At 44.3% G+C, this 26,100-nt stretch overlaps 1 protein-coding gene across 1 annotated transcript; it reads right to left on the bottom strand.

Moving 5' to 3' along the window:
* Positions 1–5,343: 5,343 nt before the first annotated feature.
* Positions 5,344–7,520, bottom strand: LOC124695964 (lysM domain receptor-like kinase 4). The gene has a single exon (XM_047228761.1). It carries the CDS (start codon positions 7,518–7,520, stop codon positions 5,460–5,462), a length of 2,061 nt encoding a protein of 686 aa, XP_047084717.1. The 3' UTR covers positions 5,344–5,459.
* Between the last annotated feature and the right edge of the window lie 18,580 nt (positions 7,521–26,100).

Genomic DNA, 26,100 nt, shown 5'->3' with positions numbered 1-26,100 from the left:
TTCAGAAGCATCTGATTCTGTGACTTTGTCAGAAGAAGCCGTGGATTTGTGAGATCCCGCGACTTCAGTTTCAGGAGGAGTGGATTCTTGCGACTCATCATTAATGACGGTTTGCTCATCCACCTCTCCACCCTCAGGAAGGGGAGGAAGAGAAGAAAGAATTTGGTGGTTCTGTTGAAAAAGCAGCAAGTAAATACAAAAAGCGACGAGGAAACAAAATAGCAGTCGACAATTACAAGCATAACACGATGAAAAGGCACTTACTTCGGGAAGCGCGTGGCTGCAACTATATGGCTCCACGCGGCATGAGGTAGGGACCTCATCTTTTTTGCTCAGCGAGAAAAAATGTCGAATAAGCTTTTCCAGATCCTTTGTCGAAAGATCCTCGGATAGGCGGTCAACGTCTGCTTCGCCAGTGTACGACCAAAGGGGGGTTTTGCGAGCATGCAGGGGCTGCACCCGAATCCTAAGGAAGTATGTAGTAATTTGGACACCCGACAGTTCTTCACCGCGGGTGTTTTGGAGCTGGCGGAAGCGCTTCATCAGAACATTGGTTGCGGCCTTTTCTTCGGCAGAGGCTTCAGCATCCCAAGATTTGCGCCTCAGAATTTCTGCGGCACTGTCGAAGGGAGCAATGCTGTATTCTTGGCCGCCGACGGTTTCGTCCTGGATGTATAGCCATTTCTTGCGCCATCCTTGGACGGAGTCAGGAAACTTGACGTCAAAATAATCTACGTCGGATCGAACGCAGATGCAAACGCCGCCTACATTGTAGACGACTCTGCGAGAGTTGTTCCGCCGGAGATAAAAGATACGTTTCCACAAGCCCCAATGAGGATGGGACCCGAGGAAACATTCACAGAGGGTGATGAAGATAGAAATGTGGAGGATGGAATTTGGGGTCAACTGATGCAGCTGGATCCCATAAACGAAAAGCAGTCCACGAAGGAATTCGTGGATCGGGTCGGAAAGACCACGGATAAGATGGTCAACGAATGTTACCCGGTAGCCCATCGGCGGTTTTGGAGCGCTCTCGTCGACGGGGAAGATGAGGGAGTCCTTCTGCACCAATCCGAGCTTCTTCAAGCTCTTCTTGTCTTGGTTCGTGAGCTTGGACCTCTCCCATCCATGGATCTCAGCGCCCTCCATCGCAGCGTCTGTGCCGGCGGCGGTGTGCTTCGTCAACCTCGCGCGTGGCGGCATAGAGTGCAATCTTGAGGGAAAAGAGAAGGTTTGGTGGTGTGAGTATGCGAGGGCGCGCGACGGCAATGGCGATGGAGGAGAGATGGGAGATTTGAGCAGCGCAGCGAAGGAGATTTCTGAGTAAGAGGAAGGTCATTTATAGCGGGCCATCGAATCGCCGCGCCGTTGGATGCAAGAAAAATGGATCCAGGACCTTACACGTGTCGCCATGGGTAAAACAGTCTTTTTACAATGAAGTAATTAGACAGGCGCTACAGCGCGCATGCCAGGGAAAGTGGAGGCCGTGTGTCCCCCACTTGCGTAACGTGTCAAATAATGCAGAGTTTTGGGCCCACAGGTTAGCGACACGACAGCTCTCGCGCCTTCCCAATACAACGATCGTGGCTATCGTTAGTGCCGATGTCACTATAAAGAAAATTTCGGCTGCAGTGCTTTGAGGATCGGCGATAGAGGAGTATTATTGGAAATTTCGGGAGCCTTTGATCAAATACAAGTTTTTGTTCAAATGCTCGGGGGCTACTTTTAAAAAGGAGTTTGATAAAGGGGTTGATTTAAAAAGACAAACATGAGCCTACAGCCATCTTCAGCAATAACGTCGTAAGAAGAGAACTTCGAGTAGCTTTATCAAAGATAGCGACAAGGAAGTTTCGAGTATTTCAACAAAGAAAAGTCGAGAGCCTATGATCAAATACAAGCATTTGCTCATATGCTCGGGGGCTACTCTTATCAGAAGTATTGTCTATACTCTGATAAGAGGATAATGCGGATGACAAAAACATAGAGTTGTTTAAAAGTAACAAAAGTTGAGCCTACAGCCAAGTATAAATACTCATAGCCTCGGGGGCTACTCCCATCGGGAGCGCTGGTCGCGCACCCGATAAAGATGGAAGTACTAGAAGAGTTGACAATATAGCGAGAAAGATAATAAAAAGGTGAGCCTACAACCAAGTACAAGCACTTGGTTGTAGCCTCGGGGGCTACTCCCATCGGGAACGCTGGTCGCGTACCCGATGAAATTGAAGAAGTCATGGTGAGCATATTTCGAGTTATGAAATAACTCTTCATATACTCCCATCGGGAGAACAAGATAAAAATATATAGTTCATCATTTGACTCGAACAAATGTGCTATTCCAACATCCGAAAAAGGCACTCGACAATATATTCTCAGAGCGCCTCAGCTGCGACTTAATCTCTGAATGCCGCAATACTTTGCGAAGGTAAGACCCTAGGATCCGTCCTACGCGGCGTGGCATCGCACCCGAATGCGCTCTGCTACTTTTTTCCATATCAACAGATGCGAAGAAAAATCCTAACGGACGCGTTAGGTACCCGCTAAAACATGACTGGAATTCGGCATCTGGTAAGACCTTAAGCGGCACATGTCGAATTACGCCAGTATACCGAGATCATGTCCAGGGACTTGATCTTGAAGTAGGTTTTTGCGGGATTGCCACAAGAGCAGTTAACTGGTACCTGATCCATCAGACGAACCAGCCCCAACTACCATTATCCCTGTATAATATATGATTGTTTCATAAAAGTCATTTACTTACTCGAAGAAATCAGATGTTAATTGTAATAATGGAGATTTTCCTGATTCTTCGATTCAAGCAAAATCTCGGGGGCTACTGACATAGACATCTCCAATGGGCCTGCCGAAGATGGTACGTGGGATTTACTGGAGGCCCATGACCCGAAGTTTATGAAGTCCGGAAGCCCAGTTAAGAGATAGTTTGGAAGATAGAGTTGTATTAGGAATAGAGACTTGTAACTATTACGGGACAAACTCAAAGAGTCTCCTGATCTCTATAACTTGTACATCACAAAACCCTCGGCTCCACCTCCTATATAAGTGGGAGTCAAGGGAGAAAGAGGGGATCTATTTCATTGTCAACACAACCCTAGTTTTCTAGCAGTCGAGTACTTTTCCGGCTGAACCCTCGAGATCTACTTGCCCTCTACTTCCCTGAAAACCCTAGTCTACAATCTGTAGGCATTGACAAGCTAATCCCTTGTCAATCGCCGCCACCTTGGACTGCTCTTCTCCATCAACAACACCATCAACCCTTTAGTCCTAATGGCCATGTGTGAGTAATATCCTCTATAGGTGTGCAGTGTAAGGGAATTGGATGGGATCTCATATAAATATGTAGTGATGAATATCTATAGTAATTTGAGGTGCTATCGTGTTGATGTTTTGTGTATGATTGTTTCTGCATGGCATTCATAATGCTTGTTAACTACGGCCCGAGTAACATAATTTCATTACTGAACTTTTATTTTTGCATCATATATATTAGTTTGGTGCTTATCTGCATAGTGTATAACCTATTGTATTGTTAAACCCGTGAACCATATAGTGATACCGTGGAAAAACAAGGACAGAATGGTATAATTTAAGAAATTCATGTGTTCATGGAGTGTTAATGCGTTGTTTCGGGCTACTAAAAAAGCTAGACCTTAATTATCCGAAGTTCCAAGTTCCAACATGAGTTGCAACTAAGATTCAATGATGTTCTATTGAAAACAAAGTTAGTTCCCAATTTACTGAAAACTAGTCGCGCCTTTTTCTAAAAAATAGTGTGAGTCAGAAGCTTGAGTTGAAATTCTCAATATTTAAACTTGTACTTACCAAGTGCAATCAGGTAGAATCGAACGACGACATTTTTTGTTAATGTACTGACAAATTTCTCAACCCCAAAAATCGGATATTAATGTAGTTTTCAAAAAAGAATCCACGCCACTATTGTTTCATACAGCTCGCAAGGGCTCCTATCTTGATTTATTGTTTTTTTAGACAGAAGGCTCGAGTAGAACCCAACTTTTAAATAAAACCCCATAGACCAACACAAGATTCACAGACCAAAATCGCACAAACGCACCCAACACCACAACAAACAGGAAGTCCGTCCAGTCTTCGGAGCCACTTTGCCATAAGACAGATGTTCATAAGCCTCGTATCGAGGATACCTAGAACCCCAAGGGCTTAGACTACTCATAGTAAGAGTAATATAGGTAGTAACATCACACATTCCAAGACATTTTGGTGACATGACATGACAATAAATGAAGAAAGAGACTGAGGTGGTAACTAGCTATGTTACACTAACATCACACTTCCCAAGACAAGATGGGTCTACAACCTAATAAATATGATCTTATATATTTTTTTGAAACAAGGCAAAAGATTTGCCATTTTCATTGATTAAGAAGAAGAATATGATCTTATATGATACCACACATATGTTACTACCCCACTATAGAGGTAGTAGCATAGAGTAGTAACATGTGCATGGAGTATGGCGTTTTGGAGGCCGAGCTACATGTAACTATTTATTTTTAAACACTCAAAATTTGTACTTTGAAGTTTCAAAAAATTACGAAACAAAATTCTAGAGATAGCCAATGATGTATACTACAATGGTGTAAAATCTTAATGCAAACTAATTTGTATTTTAGGCTACACGAAATTGAAAAATCTGACAAATTTTATAGTTTTGAAATGTCTACTATTCACTATAAAATTTATCAGAATTTATTACTTTTGTGTAGCCTAAAATATGAAGTAGTTTATATTGAGATTTTGCACCATTGTAATATACATCATTACCTATCCATAGAATTTTGAGTCAAATTTTTTGAATCTTTGAAACATAAATTTTAAGTGTTCAGAAATAAAGGGCTACATGTAGCCCGGTCTTTGTTTGAACTTTTTCCATGTACATGTTCCTCCTCTATGTTACTCCCCACTATGATTAGTTTTAGATTTGCACATAGCAGACCAGCTAAACTAATGATAATTTTCGAGGGATTTGCTAACTAAGCTCGCATTTAATCAAGTCCTACATTATTAGATTTGCTTTGTGATTCGAGCTAGTTATAAAATGAGTTGCACTAAGATTTAATAACATCATCTAACTAAGAACGAAGAGTCTACTAAAAAATAACCACACCCTTTCTCCGACGGTTTTCATTGGCATTTTACTCCCTCCGTCTCGGTTTAACATGCACGCACGCAGTTTAAGATAAACTTTAACCATTGATTTGGTCAACAAAATATAATTTATATCTACAAAATATATATCATTAGATTCGTATGCAAAAAAGCTTTTCAATGATATAACTTTTGTCACATAAATTATATGTTTTATTAACTAAAATAATATTCAAAGCAATTTCTTAAACTACATGTGGGCCTGAACTCTGGTGGATCAAATTTCTGGAGGCCCCCATAGCATGCATCCTGATTAATTGTCACCGCGCTAACTGTTCGCTGGTCGCCTCGCTGACGGAGCTTTGGCGGTATTCCGACGAGCTCTGCCAGCTATCTCCCGAGATGTCCGACAGCTTCAGCAGGTACTGCGCGACCTCCCCCATTCCCGGCCGTGCCCCCGCGTTGCGCTGGACGCACCTTTCGATCAGTCTGACCATCATAACGACGGCGTCCAAGGGACAGCTCCCAGCCGCCATCGCCGGGTCCACAAACTCTTCCAGCCTCTTCAGCGCCGCGCCATCATCCCCGTGGTGTTCCTCATCGTTTTTCCGGTCGACGCCCAGCGCGTTCAAGCCGGCGAGCGGGTCGCCGCCGCCATCCTCTTCCAGCTGCTCCACGTCTTTCCCGGTGAATAGCTCTAGGAGCACCACGCCGAAGGAGTACACGTCGGCCTTGGGTGACACCACGCCATGCTCCAGGTACTCCGGCGCCATGTACCCGCGTGCGCCGGCGATGGTGCTCGTCATCGTGAACAGCTCGCGGGCATCGCCCTGGTCTCCGTCGTCTCCTCCCCGGATGACCCTCGCGCCGCCGAAGTTCCGGATCTTGGCGCGAAACGCCGTGTCCAGGAGGACGCTGCCGCTGCGCACGTCCATGTGCACGTACGGCGGCCGCGCGTACCCGTGGAGGTACCGGAGCCCCTCGGCGACGTCGAGCGCGACCTGCACCCGCTGCGTCCAGCTCAGCGGCGCCACCGCGCCCGTGGCTCCGGCGAGGAGCCGGTCACGGAGCGTGCCGTGCTCGGCGTACTCGGAGACGAGGTACCACCGGCCACGGTGATGGCAGAGGCCGTTGAGCCTGACAAGGTTGAAGTGGTTCATCCTCCTCGTGATTTCCACCTCCGTCGACACGTCGTGGTCCACGATCTCGACTGCAGCGGTGTCTTCGTTGAAGGCCGCTCGGTACACCGAGCCGCTGATGCGGCGCTCCGTGCTGAAGTCGTCCGTCGCCGTTACCAGCTCGTCGTAGGTGTACACCTTCAGGGAGGACTTGATGTCCGACAGGCTCGAGAACGCCTCGGTGATTGTCACGGAGACCTCGTCGCCGGTAACTCCATACGGCAGCTTGCCCATGTCCTTGCCGTGCTTGTCGGCGAAGCCGCCGGCGGTGGTTGGATCTGTGCTGGCTCGCCGCCTCCTCGCCTTCAGAACAAGAGCAGCCACAACAGAGGCGATGACGGCAACAACTGGCACGGCTACGCCAATGCCAATGTAAACCCCCGTATGGCTCTTGCCCTTCGTGGCCGGAACAGACGCTACCGGCGGCGGTGGTGGCGGCGGCGGTGACTGGAGTTGCGATATGTTCGGCTGCGACTTAACAGGGATGAGCAAGGTAGTGTAAGGGTATATGGTGGCGTCGCTCTTGAGTTGATTGGCCTCCAAGATGCTCCTGGCGTCGACGCCGAATCTCGCGGCCACGGCGTCCACCGTGTTGAGCTCGTCCACCAGGTAGCTCACCAGGAACCTGACGCCGGCCGCGGCCTGGGAGGCGCTCGGGCACGCGCACCGGAGCGGCACAGTGACGCTCTGCCCGGCGAGGAGGCTGGTCGGCGCCGCGCCGCCGAGGCCCTGCTCCTCGACGGCCTGGCACGTGGACAGGCCCTGGAACGTGTTGTTGGCGATGATGAACAGCGTGTCGCCGTCGCGAGCCACGTACGTGGCGTTGCGCTGGTAGTAGGATCCGCCCGCCGCTGCGCCCGTGCAGGAGCAGCGCACTGGAATGAGCACCTTGGTGCCCTGCGCGAACGGCGACGAGGCGGAGTTGGCCGCGGCGAGGCTCGCGGCGTCGGCACCGAGGAGCGCGGCGATGGAGGCGGGGTCAGAGAAGGGCGAGCGGGCGTGGAAGGTGAGATAGGACTCGCAGGACGGGGCGCCGCTGCCGCAGAAGAAGCCCAGTAGGCCGGTGTCGTTGTGCTTGCTGCCGCAGTCGGCGATCTCCGAGCCGTAGGGCTGCTGCGACCGCGCGGGCGGCGAGCAGGAAAGGAGGAGGACGCCGATCGCGTAGAAGAAGAGGGCAACCGTGGCACGTGACGGAGGCGCCATCGCCGGTGCTTCTTCTTCTTGGAGTATCGCTATGGTGTGGTTAGAGGTCAAAGATGTGTATGTTTAAGTACGCAGCTGCTGCGATGATGCAGTTGGTGCTGGCAATTTAGAACTTGGCCACGGGAAGGAGGAAGATTGTGCCAAGGTTGCAGTCAACGGTTTGATCCTGCTGGAAAGTCAAAATAATTCAGTGATGTCCTTATCATAGTTTTTTTGAGGGAATGTCCTTATCATAGTTGATTCTTCAGAGTAGAATAGTTGATCAATTATCGCCTTATCGGTAGAGGTCAATGCTCAACCTTCCGTCTGGAAAACAGATGGTTAGGCTCGCAAAGTAAAACTTTTACTATTTTCCGAAAAATCTCACTATTATCCAGAATATGGATAGAGCAAACAGTCAGAGCGATAAGGCAAATGCACATTTGTGCAGGCGTAAGTTTCATTTCTTATATACTACCCCCATCTCAAACTTAAGCCTTTTTTTTTTTTTTGAAAAATCAAACCAAATAAAATTTGATCAAACTTTTAGAAGAAACTATCAGCAAATATAATATTTTATAAATACCATACAAATATATATTTTATTATCTATCTAATAATATTGATTTTGTATTTTGCATAAATAATTTTTTGTAAAAAAAAACTTAGTTAAACTTGACCGGGAGAAGTTGTGAATGTAGGTGCATCCCTTGAACTTTTAAACTTATAAATATAGTTTTTGATTTTCTAAAATAAAATAATCACTGGAGCTAGGAGCCAAATACACGTTTCCTCGTCCTTCTTATACCGAGTCTTGTCAGCGCACCCCCAGTTTCAACAGAAAAAAAAAAACGTTTGACCGTTCTAAATTCGGCCCCTAATGCATTTGACCAAATTGTGAACTTCTAAATTTGGCAACACACGGCGCTAACTTGCCTCAGTTGGCAAGGAATTCTTTTTTAATTTAACTTAATAATGACTTATTCTAGCTAGGTGTACAGTAATTTCTGATTTTTCCTCGGGTGAAAGATTCTTACTATTTCCATATACCAAATTCCAACGCTTATGCTTAGGAAAATGATCTGAATCCCCCGGAGGATAGCGCGCCTCGCGTCCTCCGCCTTCTCCAGGCGACACGCGTCCTAGTGGGCCCACACTAGCGCCTTATCTCTCTTCCTTCTCCACTCGTTCCCTGCATCCTCTCTCTCCCTCTCGTTTCTTTTCTCCTCCCCCGACCTGCGCCGCCTAGCGCTCCCCGTTGCTTCCTCGCCGGTCCGTTCCCACCGGATTCCAGCCCGGCGGCGCATCCCCGCACCCCACACACCTGAATTCGCCGACCGGAGCTCGCCCACCTCGCCGCGTGGAGGTCGCGCCCTTCTCTGCGTCTATACTGTCAAGGAAGGTCCGAGCTCCCCGCGCAACTCCGGCTGGCCCCGACTCCCTCCGATGCCGGTGACAACTAGCGGCGCTCTAGATGCTGCTTTTTTGCGGTGGGCGGAGGTGCTGCCACCGGCGGGCGCCACTGCTGCTTGCGGCGGTGGTCGGAGGTGCGGCCTTCGGGTGGGCTCCTTCTCTACCTCCTGCCGGCGGACGTGCTACTACCAATGGATGTCGTTGCTGCGCACCGTGGGCGTAGGTGCTGCCTACTGAAGGCGTTGTTGCTGCGTCCCGTCGGTGGAGGTGCTACCTGCCGTGGGCACCCTTGCTACCGGCGTCGACGATGCTGCTGTGTAGCCAAATTTGGGATGCTACTAGTGGCCGTTACTGGTGCTACCAGCCGAGGGCGTCGATGCTACAGGTGGTCGCCGCCGATACTACCAGCGCCGCCTCCATCTCACGCTCCTCTGCTTCGTTAGGAGTTTTGCTACCTCAGGCCAGCGGCGTTGTGATGTCTACGCACGCTTCTATTCCTGTAGACAGTGTTGGGCCTCCAACAGCAGAGGTTTGTAGAACAGCAGCAAGTTTCCATTAAGTGAATCACCCAAGGTTTATCGAACTCAGGGAGGTAGAGGTCAAAGATATTCCTCTCAAGCAACCCTGCAATTAAGATACAAGAAGTCTCTTGTGTCCCCAACACACCTAATACACTTGTCAGATGTATAGGTGCACTAGTTCGGCGAAGAGATAGTGAAATACAAGTAATATGGATGATTGTAAGTAGTAATTGCAATCTGAAATAAAAATGGCAGCAAGAGAACATGTAGCAGAACTTGTTGGAAACGGTGTTTCAATGCTTAGAAACAAGGCCTAGGGATCATACTTTCACTATTGGACACTCTCAAGAATGATCACATATTAAATAAATAACTTCTCCTCACTTGTGCTACTTTCAAACACTCTCTTGTTGGATAATAAACATCATTCATTGTGTAGGGCTACAAGGGCTCCCTCAAGCCGGAGTAAACAAGCTCCACAACATCCGGAGTTCATATTAAAGTAACCTCTAGAGTGCATAATAGACCGTTGCAATTTAGGCCGAGTACTAACATAGCATACACACTGTCACCAATAGCTATGAAAGGGGGAATAGATCACATCAATACTATCATAGTAATAGTTAACTTCATAATCTACAAGAGATTACAATCATAACCTACGCCAAGTACTACATGATGCACACACTCGTCAACTTTACATCATGGAGGAGGAATAGACTACTTTAATAACATCACTAGAGTAGCACATAGATTAATAGTGATACAAAGCTCATGATCACATAAAGATCACACCATGGGAGAGAGAGATGAACCACATAGCTACCGGTAGAGCCCTCAGCCTCGGGGGAGAACTACTCCCTCCTCATCATAGGAGACAGCAACGGCGATGAAGATGGCGGTGGTGTCAATGGAGATGACTCCGGGGGCAATTCCCCGTCTCGGCGGCGTGCCGGAACAGAGACTTCTGTCCCCCGAAACTTCGTTTCGCGATGGCGGCGGCGCTCCTGGAGTCTTTCTGGAATATGGTCGATCGTTGTAGGGTTTTCCGTCGCGAGGGAATTTATAGGCAAAAGGGCGATGTCGGTGGAGTCCCGAGGGGCCCACACCATAGGGTGGGGCGGCCCCCCTCCTGGTCGCGCCGACTGATGGGGAGGAGGCCCTGGACCTCCTCTGGCCTGGCCCTTCTGGCTCCGTGAGTCTTCTGGCGGAATAGAATTTATGTGATTTTTCTGGATTTTTCCGAGGACTTTGGTTTTTGGGCCTTTTCTGCAATAAACAGACATAATAAACAGAAACTGGCACAGTGGCATCTTGTTAAGGTTAGTCCAATAAATGCCATAATATGATATAAAGTGCATATAAAACATGTAGATATTGTCATAAAACTAGCATGGAACATCAGAAATTATAGATACGTTGGAGACGTATCAAGCATCCCCAAGCTTAGTTTCTACTCGCTCTCGAGTAGGTAAACGATAACAAGGATAATTTCTGAACTGACATGCTACTATCATAATCTTGATCAACACTATTGTAAAGCATATGAGATGAATGAAGTGATTCAAAGCAATGGTAAAGATGATGATTAAACAACTGAATCATATAGCAAAGACCTTTCATGAACAGTACTTTCAAGACAAGCATCAATAAGTCTTTTCTCTCCGCGCGGCGGGAAAAGACGATCTAACCTACGCCCACGGCTTGGACAGGTACACGTCGGCTGGGAGCCGGATGTGCAGCACACGGGCACTGGCCTCCTTTATACTCACGCTCTTTGTCTCTTCATCCCTCTCTCTCTCTCCTATCTCTTACCGAAATGCCTCTCATATTTGCAGATCCCGTGGCCAATGATTTCTGTCGGAGGGACAAACAGGATAGGAGAGGAGCTATTCCCCGTCGGAAGGGACAGGGGACAGAGAAAGACTAGACCAAATAGATAGGAATCTCACGATTTTGGTAAGTAGCACGACCAGCAGAGGAGCTTAGCCACCAGTGACATGATCCTTGCGAGAAAACAATCCTTTAGTGATCGATGCATTTTTCTTTCTCTTTTGCCGTTCATGTTAGCTAATTATTTCTTTTCATCTTGCTTGCATAATATGGACAAGCAAATCCAGAGGTTTGTGTTTATCTTTTTGAGGTATATTCTGTACCTCTTGATGCATCAGCTTTTACTGCATTCATATATTGGTACACCAAGGCAGGTACAAATAAAGGGAGTAAGGTAAATTTGTTGTGAAGCCCAAATGTTCCACTCTGTAGGTAAATTATGATTCATGAATGATTATACTTGTAAGGTCGCGTAATACGAAAAGTGTATTTGGGACATGAGCATCAGTGCTCCTGATTTTTAAAAATAATATTTTTTGGATTTCAAAAACTATGAAATTAAATACCCACATACATATAAACATTTTGAAGGTACGGTAAAAAATTTGGAGAAAAATATGTTATATTTTAAGCTATACAAAAAAGACAAATTTCTAACAAATATATACCTCTATACGTAGCCACAAATTGTTTTTTCCCTGCAGCTCAAAATACAATGTAATTTCTACCGAAACTTTGCATGAATATTCAGAACATGTGTGTATTCATGGCATAAATGTGATGATTTTTTGGAACATAGAAATACAGTTTTTAAATATTTTAAAAATTGAGAGGACTGATGCTCATGTGCACCAAATTTGCTTCCCGCGTAATAGTCCTAATTAAATTAACCAACTGAAAAAACTAAGGCATTGAATTTAGTGCATTTGTTAGTGCATAATATTTTTTCGAAAGATATGTTGCTATTAATATTTCTTAGATAAAAATGCTTATGCATTTCTTACTGATTACGAGATGCAAATTTTGCCGATTGATGGCGTTTTTTGTGTTTTGAAAAAGAAAATGCACGGTTACTTGTTATGAATTATTTTCGAGATAACGCAAAAGAATTTATGTTTCATTGAGTGGAAACAAGATATTAGGGGTACAGCCTCCACGGGAGGACACACAAAACACACATGCACACGTCCGCGCGCACACGCACGCGCACACACACATACATACACACACAAGCCGCGCCCTCAAGAAGGGAATGACGCTAAGATGCCTCAGCTGACCAGTCCGGCAATGCGGACCTAGGGTTTTCCCTTGTGCTCGAGGAGGGAGTCCAGTCACTGTCATGATAGCGCCTCCAAGGAGGTAACGACGTCCTCGAGCGTCGCCGTTGACAACATAGGTCATTGCCGCACATGTATTTCACCCTGACCTAAGTTATTTCGGGATGTAGGGAGTATTTTTTTACATATGTTTACAACCTGAGGAATTATTTTTTTGGTACGCTTACTTATCTATCATTAAAATAAAGCCGGCGAAAATATACGAAACATATACCAGCATCGATGCGGGACATGTTCGTGTATGAGTTTAACAACCTAACTATGGCGGGCGGCGGAGGAAGCTGCGGATGGCGGCTGAGCTGTAGTGTCAGACACCCTCTCAGAGGAGGAGTGGTGCGCATCGTCCCCGATGCGAAGAAAGATGAATATTTGAATCGGATATGTTTTCAAAACATTCAGAATTAAGAAGGGTTTTTTTTGTAAAAATGAATTAATACATGTTGGACATGTTATTTGAGGACTACTGGATTTTTACGAGCCGAGGAAGAAATTTTGGTACGATTTCTTAAGTACTATGACAATGAAGTAGAAAAAATATATGTAACATATATCTAAGGAGCATCGAAGAATAGATAATTATTTATATAAAAAATAGTCGAGTGTTTATTGCATATTCAAAGATGCCAATTATATTGTTATCAAAATATATTTTAAACGATGTAGATCTTTAGTCTCTTAATTTGTTAAGTACAAAAGAAGATGCTGAAGTCAAGTTTTTCTAAATACGCTAGACATATTTTCAGTGTGTAGCTACATCCGTATCTAGAAAAAGTTAAGTAGCTTAGTTTTAGAACAGAGAAAGTAGGTTCTTTGAATATATTGTGGCGGTTTTTATACACGTAATTTTTGCAGGTATTGTATTGACATGCTGCAAGGAAACATATAGTAGCCGTAGCAACGCACGGGCATTCAACTAGTAAACTTCATTAGTGGGTTAGCGCATAATCAAAAATTCACATGTTCAGCAAGGACACAATCATTACCAACACTTCTGGACATTACCCAAGGTTACTGAAAGTTAATGGAACAAAGAAATCCACTTAACACAGTAAAAGAGGCAATGCGAAATAAAAGGCAGAATCTGTCAAAACAGAACAGTCCGTAAAGACAAATTTTTTAGAGACACTTAACTTGCTCAGATGGAAAAACTCAAAACTAATGAAAGTTGCGTACGTATCTGAGGATCACGCATGAATTTTCGCAGATTTTTTTGATTCTTCTACAGAGATAAAAACGCGAATTCGTGACAGACAGCAAATCTGTTTCTACGCAGAAATCCAAATCTAGTATCAACTTCCTATTAGAGACTTATTTGGCACAACAATGCGATAAAATAAAGATAAGAAAAGGTTGCTACAGTAGTAACAACTTACAAGACACAACAAAACAGTAGCAAAATAAAAACATGTGTTATCTCCCAAGAAGTGCTTTCTTTATAGCCATTAAGATGGGCTCAGTAATTTTAATGATGCTCGCGCAAGAAATAAGAGTTGAAGTAAAAGAGAGCATCAAAAGCAAAATAGAAAACACTTTTAAGTCTAACCCACTTCCTATGAAAAGGAATCTTGTAAATAAACAAGTCATGTAAGCATAATGCAACAAGCATAGAAAGGCAACACAAGCGCAACTTCAATATTCTCAACATAAAGAGGGGAAACTTAATATTATTAAGATGCATATAACCATGTTTCCCTCTCTCATAATAACTTTCAGTAGCATCATGAACAAACTCAACAATATAACTATCACATGAAACATTCTTATCATGAGCTACATACATAAAATTATTACTCTCCACATAAGCATAATCATTACTATTAATTGTAGTGTAAAATAGCTATCATTATTATTCTCATCACCGTAATCATCATATATAGGAGGCATATTGTAATCATAATTAATTTTCTCCTCAATAGTAGGTGGACTGAAAACATCATATTCATCATTGTAATCATCATAAATGGGAGGCAAAGTATCATCAAAGTAAATTTTCTCCTCCATGCTTGGGGGACTAAAGAGATTATTTTCATCAAAACCGACCTCCCCAAGCTTAAATTCTTCCATAGCATTAGCAATAATAGTGTTCAAAGAGTTCATGCTAATAACATTGCTACAACTATTTTGCAAACAAAGTTCCATGGGTTTTTTAATTTTCTCTTCAAACACATCATGTCCTAATTCAATATAAAGTTCATAAAGTTCTCTAATTTTTTGTTGTTTTCCATTAAGCCTAACTAGTGAAAATAAAAACAAGAGACAAAAAGATATAATTGCAGAATCTAAAGGAAATAGCTTCGAGCACTCACACACCGGCAACAGTGCTAGGAAATAGCTTAGTAGTCGGAGGATGTGAATACCTTTTACCTTACCTCCCCGACAACGGCGCCGTAAAATAGCTTGATGTCTACGCACGCTTCTATTCTTGTAGACAGTGTTGGGCCTCCAAGAGCAGAGGTTTGTAGAACAAGCAAGAAGTTTCCCTTAAGTGAATCACCCAAGGTTTATCGAACTCGTGGAGGTAGAGGTCAAATATATTCCTCTCAAGCAACCCTGCAATTAAGATACAAGAAGTCTCTTGTGTCCCCAACACACCTAATACACTTGTCAGATGTATAGGTGCACTAGTTCGGCGAAGAGATAGTGAAATACAAGTAATATGGATGATTGTAAGTAGTAATTGCAATCTGAATAAAAATGACAGCAAGAGAACATGTAGCCGAACTTGTTGGAAACGGTGTTTCAATGCTTAGAAACAAGGCCTAGGGATCATACTTTCACTAGTGGACACTCTCAACAATGATCACATAATAAATAAATAACTTCTTCTCACTTGTGCTACTTTCAAACACTCTCTTGTTGGATAATAAACACCATTCATTGTGTAGGGCTACAAGAGCTCCCTCAAGCCGGAGTAAACAAGCTCCACAACATCCGGAGTTCATATTAAAGTAACCTCTAGAGTGCATAATAGACCATTGCAATTTAGACCGAGTACTAACATAGCATACACACTGTCACCAATAGCTATGAAAGGGGAAATAGATCACATCAATACTATCATAGTAATAGTTAACTTCATAATCTACAAGAGATTACAATCATAACCTACGCCAAGTACTACATGATGCACACACTGTCAACTTTACATCATGGAGGAGGAACATACTACTTTAATAACATCACTAGAGTAGCATATAGATTAATAGTGATACAAAGCTCATGATCACATAAAGATCACACCATGGGAGATAGAGATGAACCACATAGCTACCGGTAGAGCCCTCAGCCTCGGGGGAGAACTACTCCCTCCTCATCATAGGAGACAGCAACGGCGATGAAGATGGCGGTGGTGTCGATGGAGATGACTCCGGGGGCAATTCCCCGTCCCGGCGGCGTGCCGGAACAGAGACTTCTGTCCCCCGAAACTTCGTTTCGCGATGGTGGCGGTGCTCCTGGAGTCTTTCTGGAATATGGTCGATCGTTGTAGGGATTTCCGTCGCGAGGGGATTTATAGGCGAAAGGGCGATGTCGGTGGAGTCCCGAGGGACCCACACCATAGGGTGGGGCGGCCCCCCTCCTGGCCACGCCGGCTGATGGGGAGGAGGCCCTGGACCTCCTCTGGCCTGGCCCTTTTGGCTCCGCGAGTCTTCTGGCGGAATAGAATTTATGTGATTTTTCTGGATTTTTCCGAGCACTTTGGTTTTTGGGCCTTTTCTGCAATAAACAGACATAATAAACTGAAACTGGCACTGTGGCATCTTGTTAATAGGTTAGTCCAATAAATGCCATAATATGATATAAAGTGCATATAAAACATGTAGATATTGTCATAAAACTAGCATGGAACATCAGAAATTATAGATACATTGGAGACGTATCACGTTGCTACCAGCGGAGGCTGGTTTTGCTATTTAAGGTGTCCGGCATTGCTACCGGGCAGAGGGTGAATTTTTACTACCATAGCTATAGGGTGTTGCTACTAGCGGCTTTTGGCGTTGCTGTCCTGGACGGGCGAAGTTGCTGCAACCTCGGACAGCGCTATTGCCGGCTGCAGGCGAGGTCTCCGTTGATGTCTTAGAGGATTTGCAACATACTAATAAAAAATTTGCTACAATTTATTTGCGGTTTTGTTACATCTGCGTAATATGTTTGCTACGGGGTCTCCGACGAGGTCTCCGGCGAGTTTAGACTTTTTTTTCTTTTGTTTCATGGATGAACCTTTTTGCTACATACAATTGCTACCTAAGTGTTATTTTTGCTGCCGGGGGTGTTCTTTTGCTACATGTAAATCTGACCGTACATGATGTCGATCCGACGGCTGAGGACCCGGGGGCTGGGGAATCAGATCCCCCGGAGGACGCCCAGCACTTTCCTTATGCTTATGCGTTTGTATCTTTATCTTTACCCTTATACGGGAATCACGTAAAAAGACCGGATCAATTGTTGGTACTTAAAAAAAACCTAAACCCAAGCCTGGTACCGAGTGCGCCAGCGTATTCCTTCGTCCTGCATAAAAAAACCAATCTCCACTAATATAAAAAGGTGAGAGAGGGGCAGATCCAACTGATCTAAACCGTTAAATGTGGTCAATCCAACGATCCAGATGGCTTCAATGTTGAGCATCAAACACGTTGAGCGCTCTGACATCTGACAAAATCAATCCCGAGCAACTGACTCCACTAATTACTCATCTTCCCTTCTAGACCACGACCCTCATGCCCACGTGGACAGCAACCGCCTCCTCTTGAATTTCTCCCGTGCGCTCAACCCTCCCCTCAGTCCGCTCTAGCCTCCCAGAGCCTTGCCGTACGTTGCCATTTTGCTACGCCATCACCCGTCCTCGCTATGTATGTTGCCTCACTATGCCACGATGGATATTTTGGGCCACTTTGTTAGAGGCACTTTTGCAAAATGCCTAGGAAAATTATTTTTGGGGGCACTTTCTCAAAAGTGCCTCTAAAAATTGTTTTTTAAGGGTATTTTTTGAAAGTGCTTGTAATAATATGATTTTTCGAGGCAATTTCGAAAAATGCCTGCAAAATACATTTTTAAAGGCACTATGTAAAGTGCCTGGAAAAATAGGTGCCCATTTTACGAAAACCTCCGTACGTATTAAGATAGTCAAACAACTCCTTCGACCTACCGAGCTTTCTAAATTTTTCTTCTAATCTAATCACAATTAAAAATTCCCCCAAGGTCTACCTCGACACCTCGTGCCTCCACCGCCACTTGCCCCAGGCCATCACCAAGGTCTGCCTCCGCCTCTGCCTTCGCCTCCACCGCGTCTGCCGCTTGCCCCAGGTCATCACCAAGGTGTGCCTCCGCCTACGCCTCCACCACGGCCGCCGCTTGCCCCATCTCCCGTCACCCGCTCCCCTCTCCCCTTATACCCACCTCTTCTCAGGATCTCTCGCAATCTCCACAAGATCTAGTGGAGGCTTCACCATCATCGTGGTCCTCCTACGCGCTGGCGAGGGGCTGCTCCTCTACTCCCGGACCAGATCGTGTCGGCGGTGAAGCGGCCCGCGGAGTCATCCACCTCGGCCTCCTCCTCCTTCCGTAGCTTGGTTGTATCCACCACTTCCTCTACTGCCCTATCCGCGGTGTAGCGCCCGCAGAAGAGGCCATGGTCTGCCAGGACGCGGCCGAGGCATGCCTCGCCGCATCCAGGTGCTCGGAGATCATCGGGGGCGCAAGGACGCGTCCCGCTGAGGTCGACGTCTCAGAGTCATCATGCCTCGGCTCCGGCGCTCCGCCCTCGAGTCCGACCTAGCCTGCCCCGAGCTGCTCATCGACGATGCCGAGATGATGGATTACTGGTCGGCCTGCGGCGAGCGGACGCACTCCGATGCGGAGGAGGTTCTCAGTGCTCCCAACCCCTGCGCCAACTACTCCCTCATCCTCCTGCTCGACCTCTCCCGATGTCTCCATGAAAAAGTGAGCGGATTCCACGTAGTTTCTCTCAAATTTGTTTGAAATTAGGTCTTCCAGAGGCAATACGGTGTTTGATCCGATTAGGTGCCTTGTTTGTGTCAAGGGAAGTAATTCGAGGACTTGGACGACGAAGAGTGCTACAAGTAGTTCCGAGCATGCAAGATCAAAAATAACATATGACAAGAATATAATCGATCTCAATATAGCATTCCATATTCATCGGATCCCAACAAACACAACATGTAGCATTACATAAGGATGATCTTGATCATGTTAGGCAGCTCACAAGATCTAAACATGAGGCACAAATTGGAGAAGACAACCATCTAGCTAATGCTATGGACTCATAGTCCAGGGATGAACTACTCACGCATCACTTCAGAGGCTGGCATGGCGATGTAGAGGCCTCCGGCGATTATCTCCCCCTCCGGCAGGGTGCCGGGAAGAGCTTCAGGACCCTCCCGAGCTAGGGTCTGCGATGGCGGCCGCAACAAAACTTTTCATGGATGGAGGCTCGGGGGTTTAGGGTTTTCCCGAGATCGTGAATAAATAGGCGGAAGGGCGAGGTCGGTGGCCGCCTGGGGGGCCCACACCACCCCTTGGCGCGGGCCCACCCTTGGCCACGCCATGGGGTGGTCTGGCTGCCCTGTGGCGCCTCTTCAACCCCCTCTGGACTCTTTCTTCATTACGGTAGAATATTAAGTTCGGCTTTTGTCTCGTACAATTCCGAGAATATTTCCTGTACAACTTTTCTGAAATACAAAACAACAGAAAACATGGAACTAACACTGTGGCATCTTGTCAATAGGTTAGTGCCGTAAAATGTATAAAAGTGCAACGAAGTGTGAGCAAAACATATATAATTTGTTGTATAACAAGCATGGAGCATCAAAAATTATAGATACGTTTACAACGTATCACTAGGTACAAGTAATTTGGGAACAAGCAATATCATAATCATGAAGCAATCAAGAATAAATTTTGGGACTATGCACATTATACTCAGAATGACAACTATGCTCTCTTAATTGGTGCATAAAGTAAGAAGATGAAGACTCAACATAAAAGTAAAAGAAAGTTCCTTCGCAGAAAGAAGCATGATTAACAAGTTTTATAAACCTTTCAAAAAGTATGGTACTCATTAGCTTTGAGCTCTCATTACCCCTATCATAAGCATCTTGAATGGTTAAAGTTAATGTGAGGGCAAATATGAGTTATATGCTTGACAAATCACAAGTTGAAAATCTCGTGCCCCATGAATACGAGTACCTAAACCTCATGCTACTCAACTAAGGTCCCAAATAAGTTCTTGTCATTGTAATTATACATGTATCATTGAGAACTCCAACGGGGTACCTACTGCCCCATGATATAGGAGCATTCCCATACCAAAATGACAAGACAAACATACAATGAGCACCTCGGCAATCCTTTTATTTACTATGGGTATAGCTTTTTATTGAAGATGTGTCATAGAATGCTTGCTATGGTTCGCTGTAAATTTCCACCATGAATGATGCATGGCTTAAGTTGGTCGCCCAGGTGTTTCTCTAACACATATATAAACTCCATGGGCTTACAAGTTTCTATTTTATTTCACACTGCTAGGCATCCATAAACAAAAGATCATGATATCAACTAAATATGAATAAGTGCAATGTTGAAAGCGTGCCCCATGAAAGCATGGTTGTGCTAACTCACAACTTGTAATTTGCAAGCATATAATCTTCATAAGATAGTCACAATGGCTCAAGTTTATTAGGTGCAAGAAAGTAAATGTGCCGTCAAGTTTGTGAGAGCTTTACTAACTACTTTTCTCATGACAAAATTTAATTTGGAAGATAAATAAAAACATGATGAATATACTTGGAATAGAAATGATGCTAGTAGGTAGATATGATGGACACTTTTGGAAAACTTTGGTTTTTGGTAGTTGGATGCACGAGTAGAGCTCATACTCAGTACATGTGAAGGCTAGCAAAAGACTGGGAGCGACCAACTAAGAGAGCAGTAATGGCCATAATCATGCATAGCGACAAAACATTATTAATCAAAGCATAAAGTGATATTACAAGTCAAAAACTAAATGATCATAGAGACTTTAGTTGACTGGTTGTAGTCATAACATGATGTAAACATGTGCCAAGTCAACCCAATAAAGCATCAAAGGAGAATACCACAATATTATGATTTGTATGATGGAAACAAAACATGATTCTTTCAATGGCACATTAAGCACTCTCAGCTATTTGAGACAAGTCATGCTACAACAATAAGTACTAAGCATATGATAAGAATAACATCCAACATGACATGCCAAAGTCTATGCCACAGTCTAGACAAGCTTCCTTTTGCATCACTATAAGCATGAAACATTTTACTCGTCTCCAACACCAATCAACTTATTTGAAACAACTCTTAATAATCAATAAAGACCAGAGAGCTAATCATACATGAATAAATAAAACAAACAACCTCTAAACAAAATAAGAATGGAAAACCAAGAGCTAAATGCAGTACTAGCAAACTAGAACACCCGCAGAACAATAACAGCGAAAACTAGAGTGTTCTATGCAATTAAAACGGAGTGTGCTATTCTCCAAAACAAATATGATGGGATCAAACTATATGCTACAACCAACAAAACAAAACAAAACTAGAAACAAAAATAAAGATGCCCCAAGAACAACACATAGTATATGAAGCAATAAAAATATAGCGCATAGAAAGATTACCTGATGCTTTGTTGATGAAGAGGGGATGCCTTGGGCATCCCATTTGACGCGTGTGTTGGAGATATGCCCAAGAGGCAATAATGAAAGTGTTTATTTTTATATCTTAGTGTTCATGATAAATGTTTGCATCCCATGCTATAATTGTATTAACCGAAACATTGATACATGTGTGTTATGTAAACAACAAGGAGTCCCTAGTATGCCTCTTGTATAACTAGCTTGTTGATTAATAGATGATCATGATTTCATGATCATGAACATTGGATGTTGTTAATAACGAGGTTATGTCATTGGGTGAATGATATAATGGACACACACCCAAATAAGCATAGCATAAGATCAAGTCATTAAGTTCATCTCGCTATAAGCTTTCGATACATAGTTACTTAGTCCTTCGACCATGAGATCATGTAAATCGCTTACACCGGAAGGATACTTTGATTACATCAAACACCATTGCGTAAATGGGTGGTTATAAAGATGGTATTAAGTATTCGGAAAGTATGAGTTGAGGCATATGGATCAAGAGTGGGATTTGTCCATCCCGATGACGGATAGATATACTCTGGGCCCTCTCGGTGGAATGTCGTCTAATTAGCTTGCAAGCATGTGACTAGGTCACAAGAGATGACATACCACGGTACGAGTAAAGAGTACTTGTCGGTAACGAGGTTGAACTAGGTATGGAGATACCGATGATCGAACCTCGGACAAGTAAAGTATCGCGTGACAAAGGGAATCGGTATCGTATGTTAATGGTTCAATCGATCACTAAGTTACCGCTGAATGTGTGGGAGCCATTATGGATCTCCAGGTCCCGCTATTGGTTATTGATCGGAGAGGAGTCTCGATCATGTCTGCGTAGTTCACGAACCGTAGGGTGACGCGCTTAAGGTTCGATGTCGTATAGTAGATTCGGAATATGAGATCCAGACCGAATGTTGTTCGGAGTCTCGGATGGGATCCAAGACATCACGAGGAGGTCCGGAATAGTCCGGAGAATAAGATTCATATATGGGAAGTCATTTTCAGGGTTACCGGAAAAGTTCAGGATTTTTCGGTATTGTACCGGAGGTTCTAGAAGGTTCCGGAGGGTACCATAGTGGGGCCCACCTATCCCGGACGACCAACATGGACCGGAGGGGTTCACATAGGCCAACATGGGCCAGGCACACCAGCCCCCCAAGGCCCATGCGGCTGGATCAAGTGGATAAGATCAAATCCCTTGAAAATAGGGACTTAACTTGGGGGGAAAGTTGCCCCCCTTTTTTCCGACCCTTGGGCTTGGAGGAGGGGCCTGATGACCCACAAGTATAGGGGGTGTATCGTAGTATCTTCGATAAGTAAGAATGTCGATCCCAACGAGGAGCAGAAGGTGTTGACAAGCAGTTTCGATGAAGGTTTCACTGTAAATGCTCACAGACAAGTATTCAGGGGGTTTTGATGTAACAGATGAAATAAGTACGAGTAAGTAAAATGCGAGATAAATAATTGCAGCGAGTGGCCCAATCCTTTTTAGCACAAAGGACAAGCCGGTTTGTTTACTTATAATGACCAAACGTTCTCGAGGACACACGGGATTTTAGTCTAGTGCTTTCGCTACATACGGCTAAATAATCTTCATTGTTTTGATAAGTGTTGTGTGGGTGAACCTGTGCTAATGTACCGCCCTTCCTAGGACTAATACATACTTGTGATTATACCCCTTGCAAGCATCCGCAACTACAAGAAAGTAATTAAGATAAATCTAACCACAGCCTTAAACTCGAGATCCTGCGATCCCTCCTCGCATCGATATACCAACGGGGGTTTAGGTTTCGTCACTCCGGCAACCCCGCAATTAGCAAACGAGTACAAGATGCATTCCCCTAGGCCCATAAATGGTGAAGTGTCGTGTAGTCGACGTTCACACGACACCACTAGAAGAATAACACCACAACTTAAATATCATAACATTGAATATTACTCAACCATAGTTCACTACTAACAATTAGACTTCACCCATGTCCTCAAGAACTAAGCGAACTACTCACGAGACATCATATGGAACATGATCAGAGGTGATATGATGATGAATAACAATCTGAACATAAACTTGGTTCAATGGTTTCACTCAATAGCATCAACAACAAGTATGAATAGATACCGGGAGAGTTTCCCCTATCAAACAATCAAGATCAAACCCAAATTGCTACGGCGGTGACGAGGTGCTGCGGAGGAGATGGCGGTGATGATGGTGGAGATGATGATGCTGGTGATGGAGATGATGTCCAGCTCGATGGCGGTGACGATGGCGTCGATTTCCCCTCCCGGAGGGAATTTCCCGGCGGATTCCTGCCCGCCGGAGAGCTCTTTTCTCTCGGTGTTCTCCGCCCCGCGAGGCGGCTGTAACCCTTCGTGAGGTACCCTCTCGTGGCTTAGGTCTTCGGGACGAAGGGTTTCGCGAAGAAAAGGAGGCGAAAGGGGTCGTGGGCCCTCCACACCACATGGCGGCGCGGCCGGGGCCCGGGCCGCGCCGCCCTAGGGTGTGGGCCCACCCCGGCTCCTCCCGGCCCCTCCTTCGGCTTCCTTCGTCATCTTGAAAAATAGGATTTTTGGTATAATTTCCTTCCACAGTTGATCTTCCGAAATATTGCGTTACGACGATGCTTTTTCCAGCGGAATCCGGCTCCGGTGTTTGATCCTCCAATAATGATGAAACATGCAAAATAGATGAAATAACATAAGTATTGTGTCCCAATATGAAATATATCAATGAATAACAAGCAAATTATGATATAAAATAGTGATGCAATTTGGACGTATCAACTCCCCCAAGCTTAGACTTCGCTTGTCCCCAAGCGAAACTGAACTCGGAAACGAGTCCACATGTTTATGGAGTGAAGAGTCGATAAATAAAATACGGACAAGAAGCATCATATTCATTCACACATGACATTATAGTAAACAACTTCCTCATATAATTCAATCTTGAAACAAGTATAAGGTAGTCACAAATAAAGGTGCATAAGGAATCATAATTGGTGATGGCAAACTTTGTTCTTGGTCAGAGAACATTTAACAAATTATATTCATCTATTGAGCAGTGCTCTCATATTAAAAGCTTATGGTAAACTTGCATACTCAATCATATTAATCATTGATGACTTTCAAAGCTATATTCATTCAAGGTAAAACTTGTACTAAACAAGAAAGAGTAAAGACATGATGAAGCAAATCACAATATAATAGTTTAATCACAACAACTCAAATGCTTGCTTGAGATGGAGGGAAATAGGTTTACTCACTCAACATAAAGTAAAAGACAGGCCCTTCGCAGAGGAAGCGAGAGATTAAATCATGTGCTAGAGCTTTTTCAATTTTTGAAATCATATAAAGATAATAAAAGTAAAGTTTTGAGAGGTGTTTGTTGTTGTCAACGATCGGTAGCGGGTACTCTAACCCCCTTGCCAAACAAACCTCCAAAGAGCGGCTCCCATGAAGGACGTTATCTCTACCGAGCAAGGTAGATCATCCCTCTTCTCTTTTGTTAACACATGTATTTTAGTTTATTTTAAGGATGACACTCCCCCAACCTTTGCTTACACAAGCCATGGCTAACCGAATCCTCGGGTGCCTTCCAACAATCTCATACCATGGAGGAGTGTCTATTGCAAAATTAAGTTGCTTAACGATGAATCGAGGCAAAACATGTGAAGAGAATTATTAATGAAAGTTAATTAATTGGGGCTGGGAACCCCGTTGCCGACTCTTATTGCAAAATTATAGGATAAGTGGATGAAGCCACTAGTCCTTTAGTGGAGGCTGCCTAACAAGATCGAAAGATAAAACACCACATACTTCCTCATGAGCTATAAAACATTGACACAAATAAGAAGTAATAAGTTTTGAATTGTTTAAAGGTAGCACATGAAGTATTTACTTGGAATGGCAAACAATACCATGCGGTAGGTAGGTATGGTGGACACAAATGGCATAGGTTTGGGTTCGGGTTTGGATGCACGAGAAGTATTCCCTCTCGAGTATGGGTCTTTGGCTAGCAAGGTTAATTAGCAAGCATAAGAGTTGAGGGAAACAAACAAATATACATGTGATAGAAACAATCATGCATCTTACTTGTAAACACAAACAGTTTTAACTTTAGAATACTAAGCTAAGAACTGATAAGAAAGATAATAACATCTTCTACATGTATTTCCTCTATTCTTCTTAAACTCAAAGTGTTGTTACTATTGACCATTGCTAAGTTTGCCAAAACCAAATAGATTTACTCAATACTCCCAAAGTGGTACCAATACTAAAATCAAGATCAATCATATAGTAGAAATTGCAAACTAAAATAAGGTGTGCAATATGTAAATGATAAGACTTCTCATTAATATTCCATAACGATAACTCACACCAAGGGATACATAGACAAACTAAAGGAGAGATACTCCACACTGCAACCCATCTCATACGATAACTTCCCTACTCATGATATGACACTACTTGATAGTAAAAAGTAAAAGGTAATGATAATGTGATACCGCGGCACTCCCCAAGCTTGGAACAAACCAAGGGGATGCCAATACCGATGATGGATTACTCCTTTGGCGATGGTGGTGATGAATTCTTGACAAGCTTCTCAATAAGCTCCTGAAGCTCATCAATCCTGTATATGAGGTTGCGAATCATCTCCGAATTGTGCTCGACGCGGTTAAGAAGTCTGTCCGACGACGAGTCCCAACTCTTGGAGTTATTTCCCCAACCTTCAGCTTCGGGCTCCGTCTTTCCTGCATTGTTAGAACGATCTATATCCCAATTGCTAGGCAGTGCTGCCTTGGGA

The sequence above is a fragment of the Lolium rigidum genome, chromosome 3 (genome assembly GCF_022539505.1).
Source record: "Lolium rigidum isolate FL_2022 chromosome 3, APGP_CSIRO_Lrig_0.1, whole genome shotgun sequence".
Taxonomy (NCBI): Eukaryota; Viridiplantae; Streptophyta; class Magnoliopsida; order Poales; family Poaceae; genus Lolium; species Lolium rigidum.
This window is presented reverse-complemented; position numbering and strand designations above follow the sequence as displayed.

Excerpts from the sequence above, each read along its gene's own strand:
- LOC124695964 (XM_047228761.1), bottom strand. The coding sequence starts at position 7,520 with ATGGCGCCTCCGTCACGTGCCACGGTTGCCCTCTTCTTCTACGCGATC.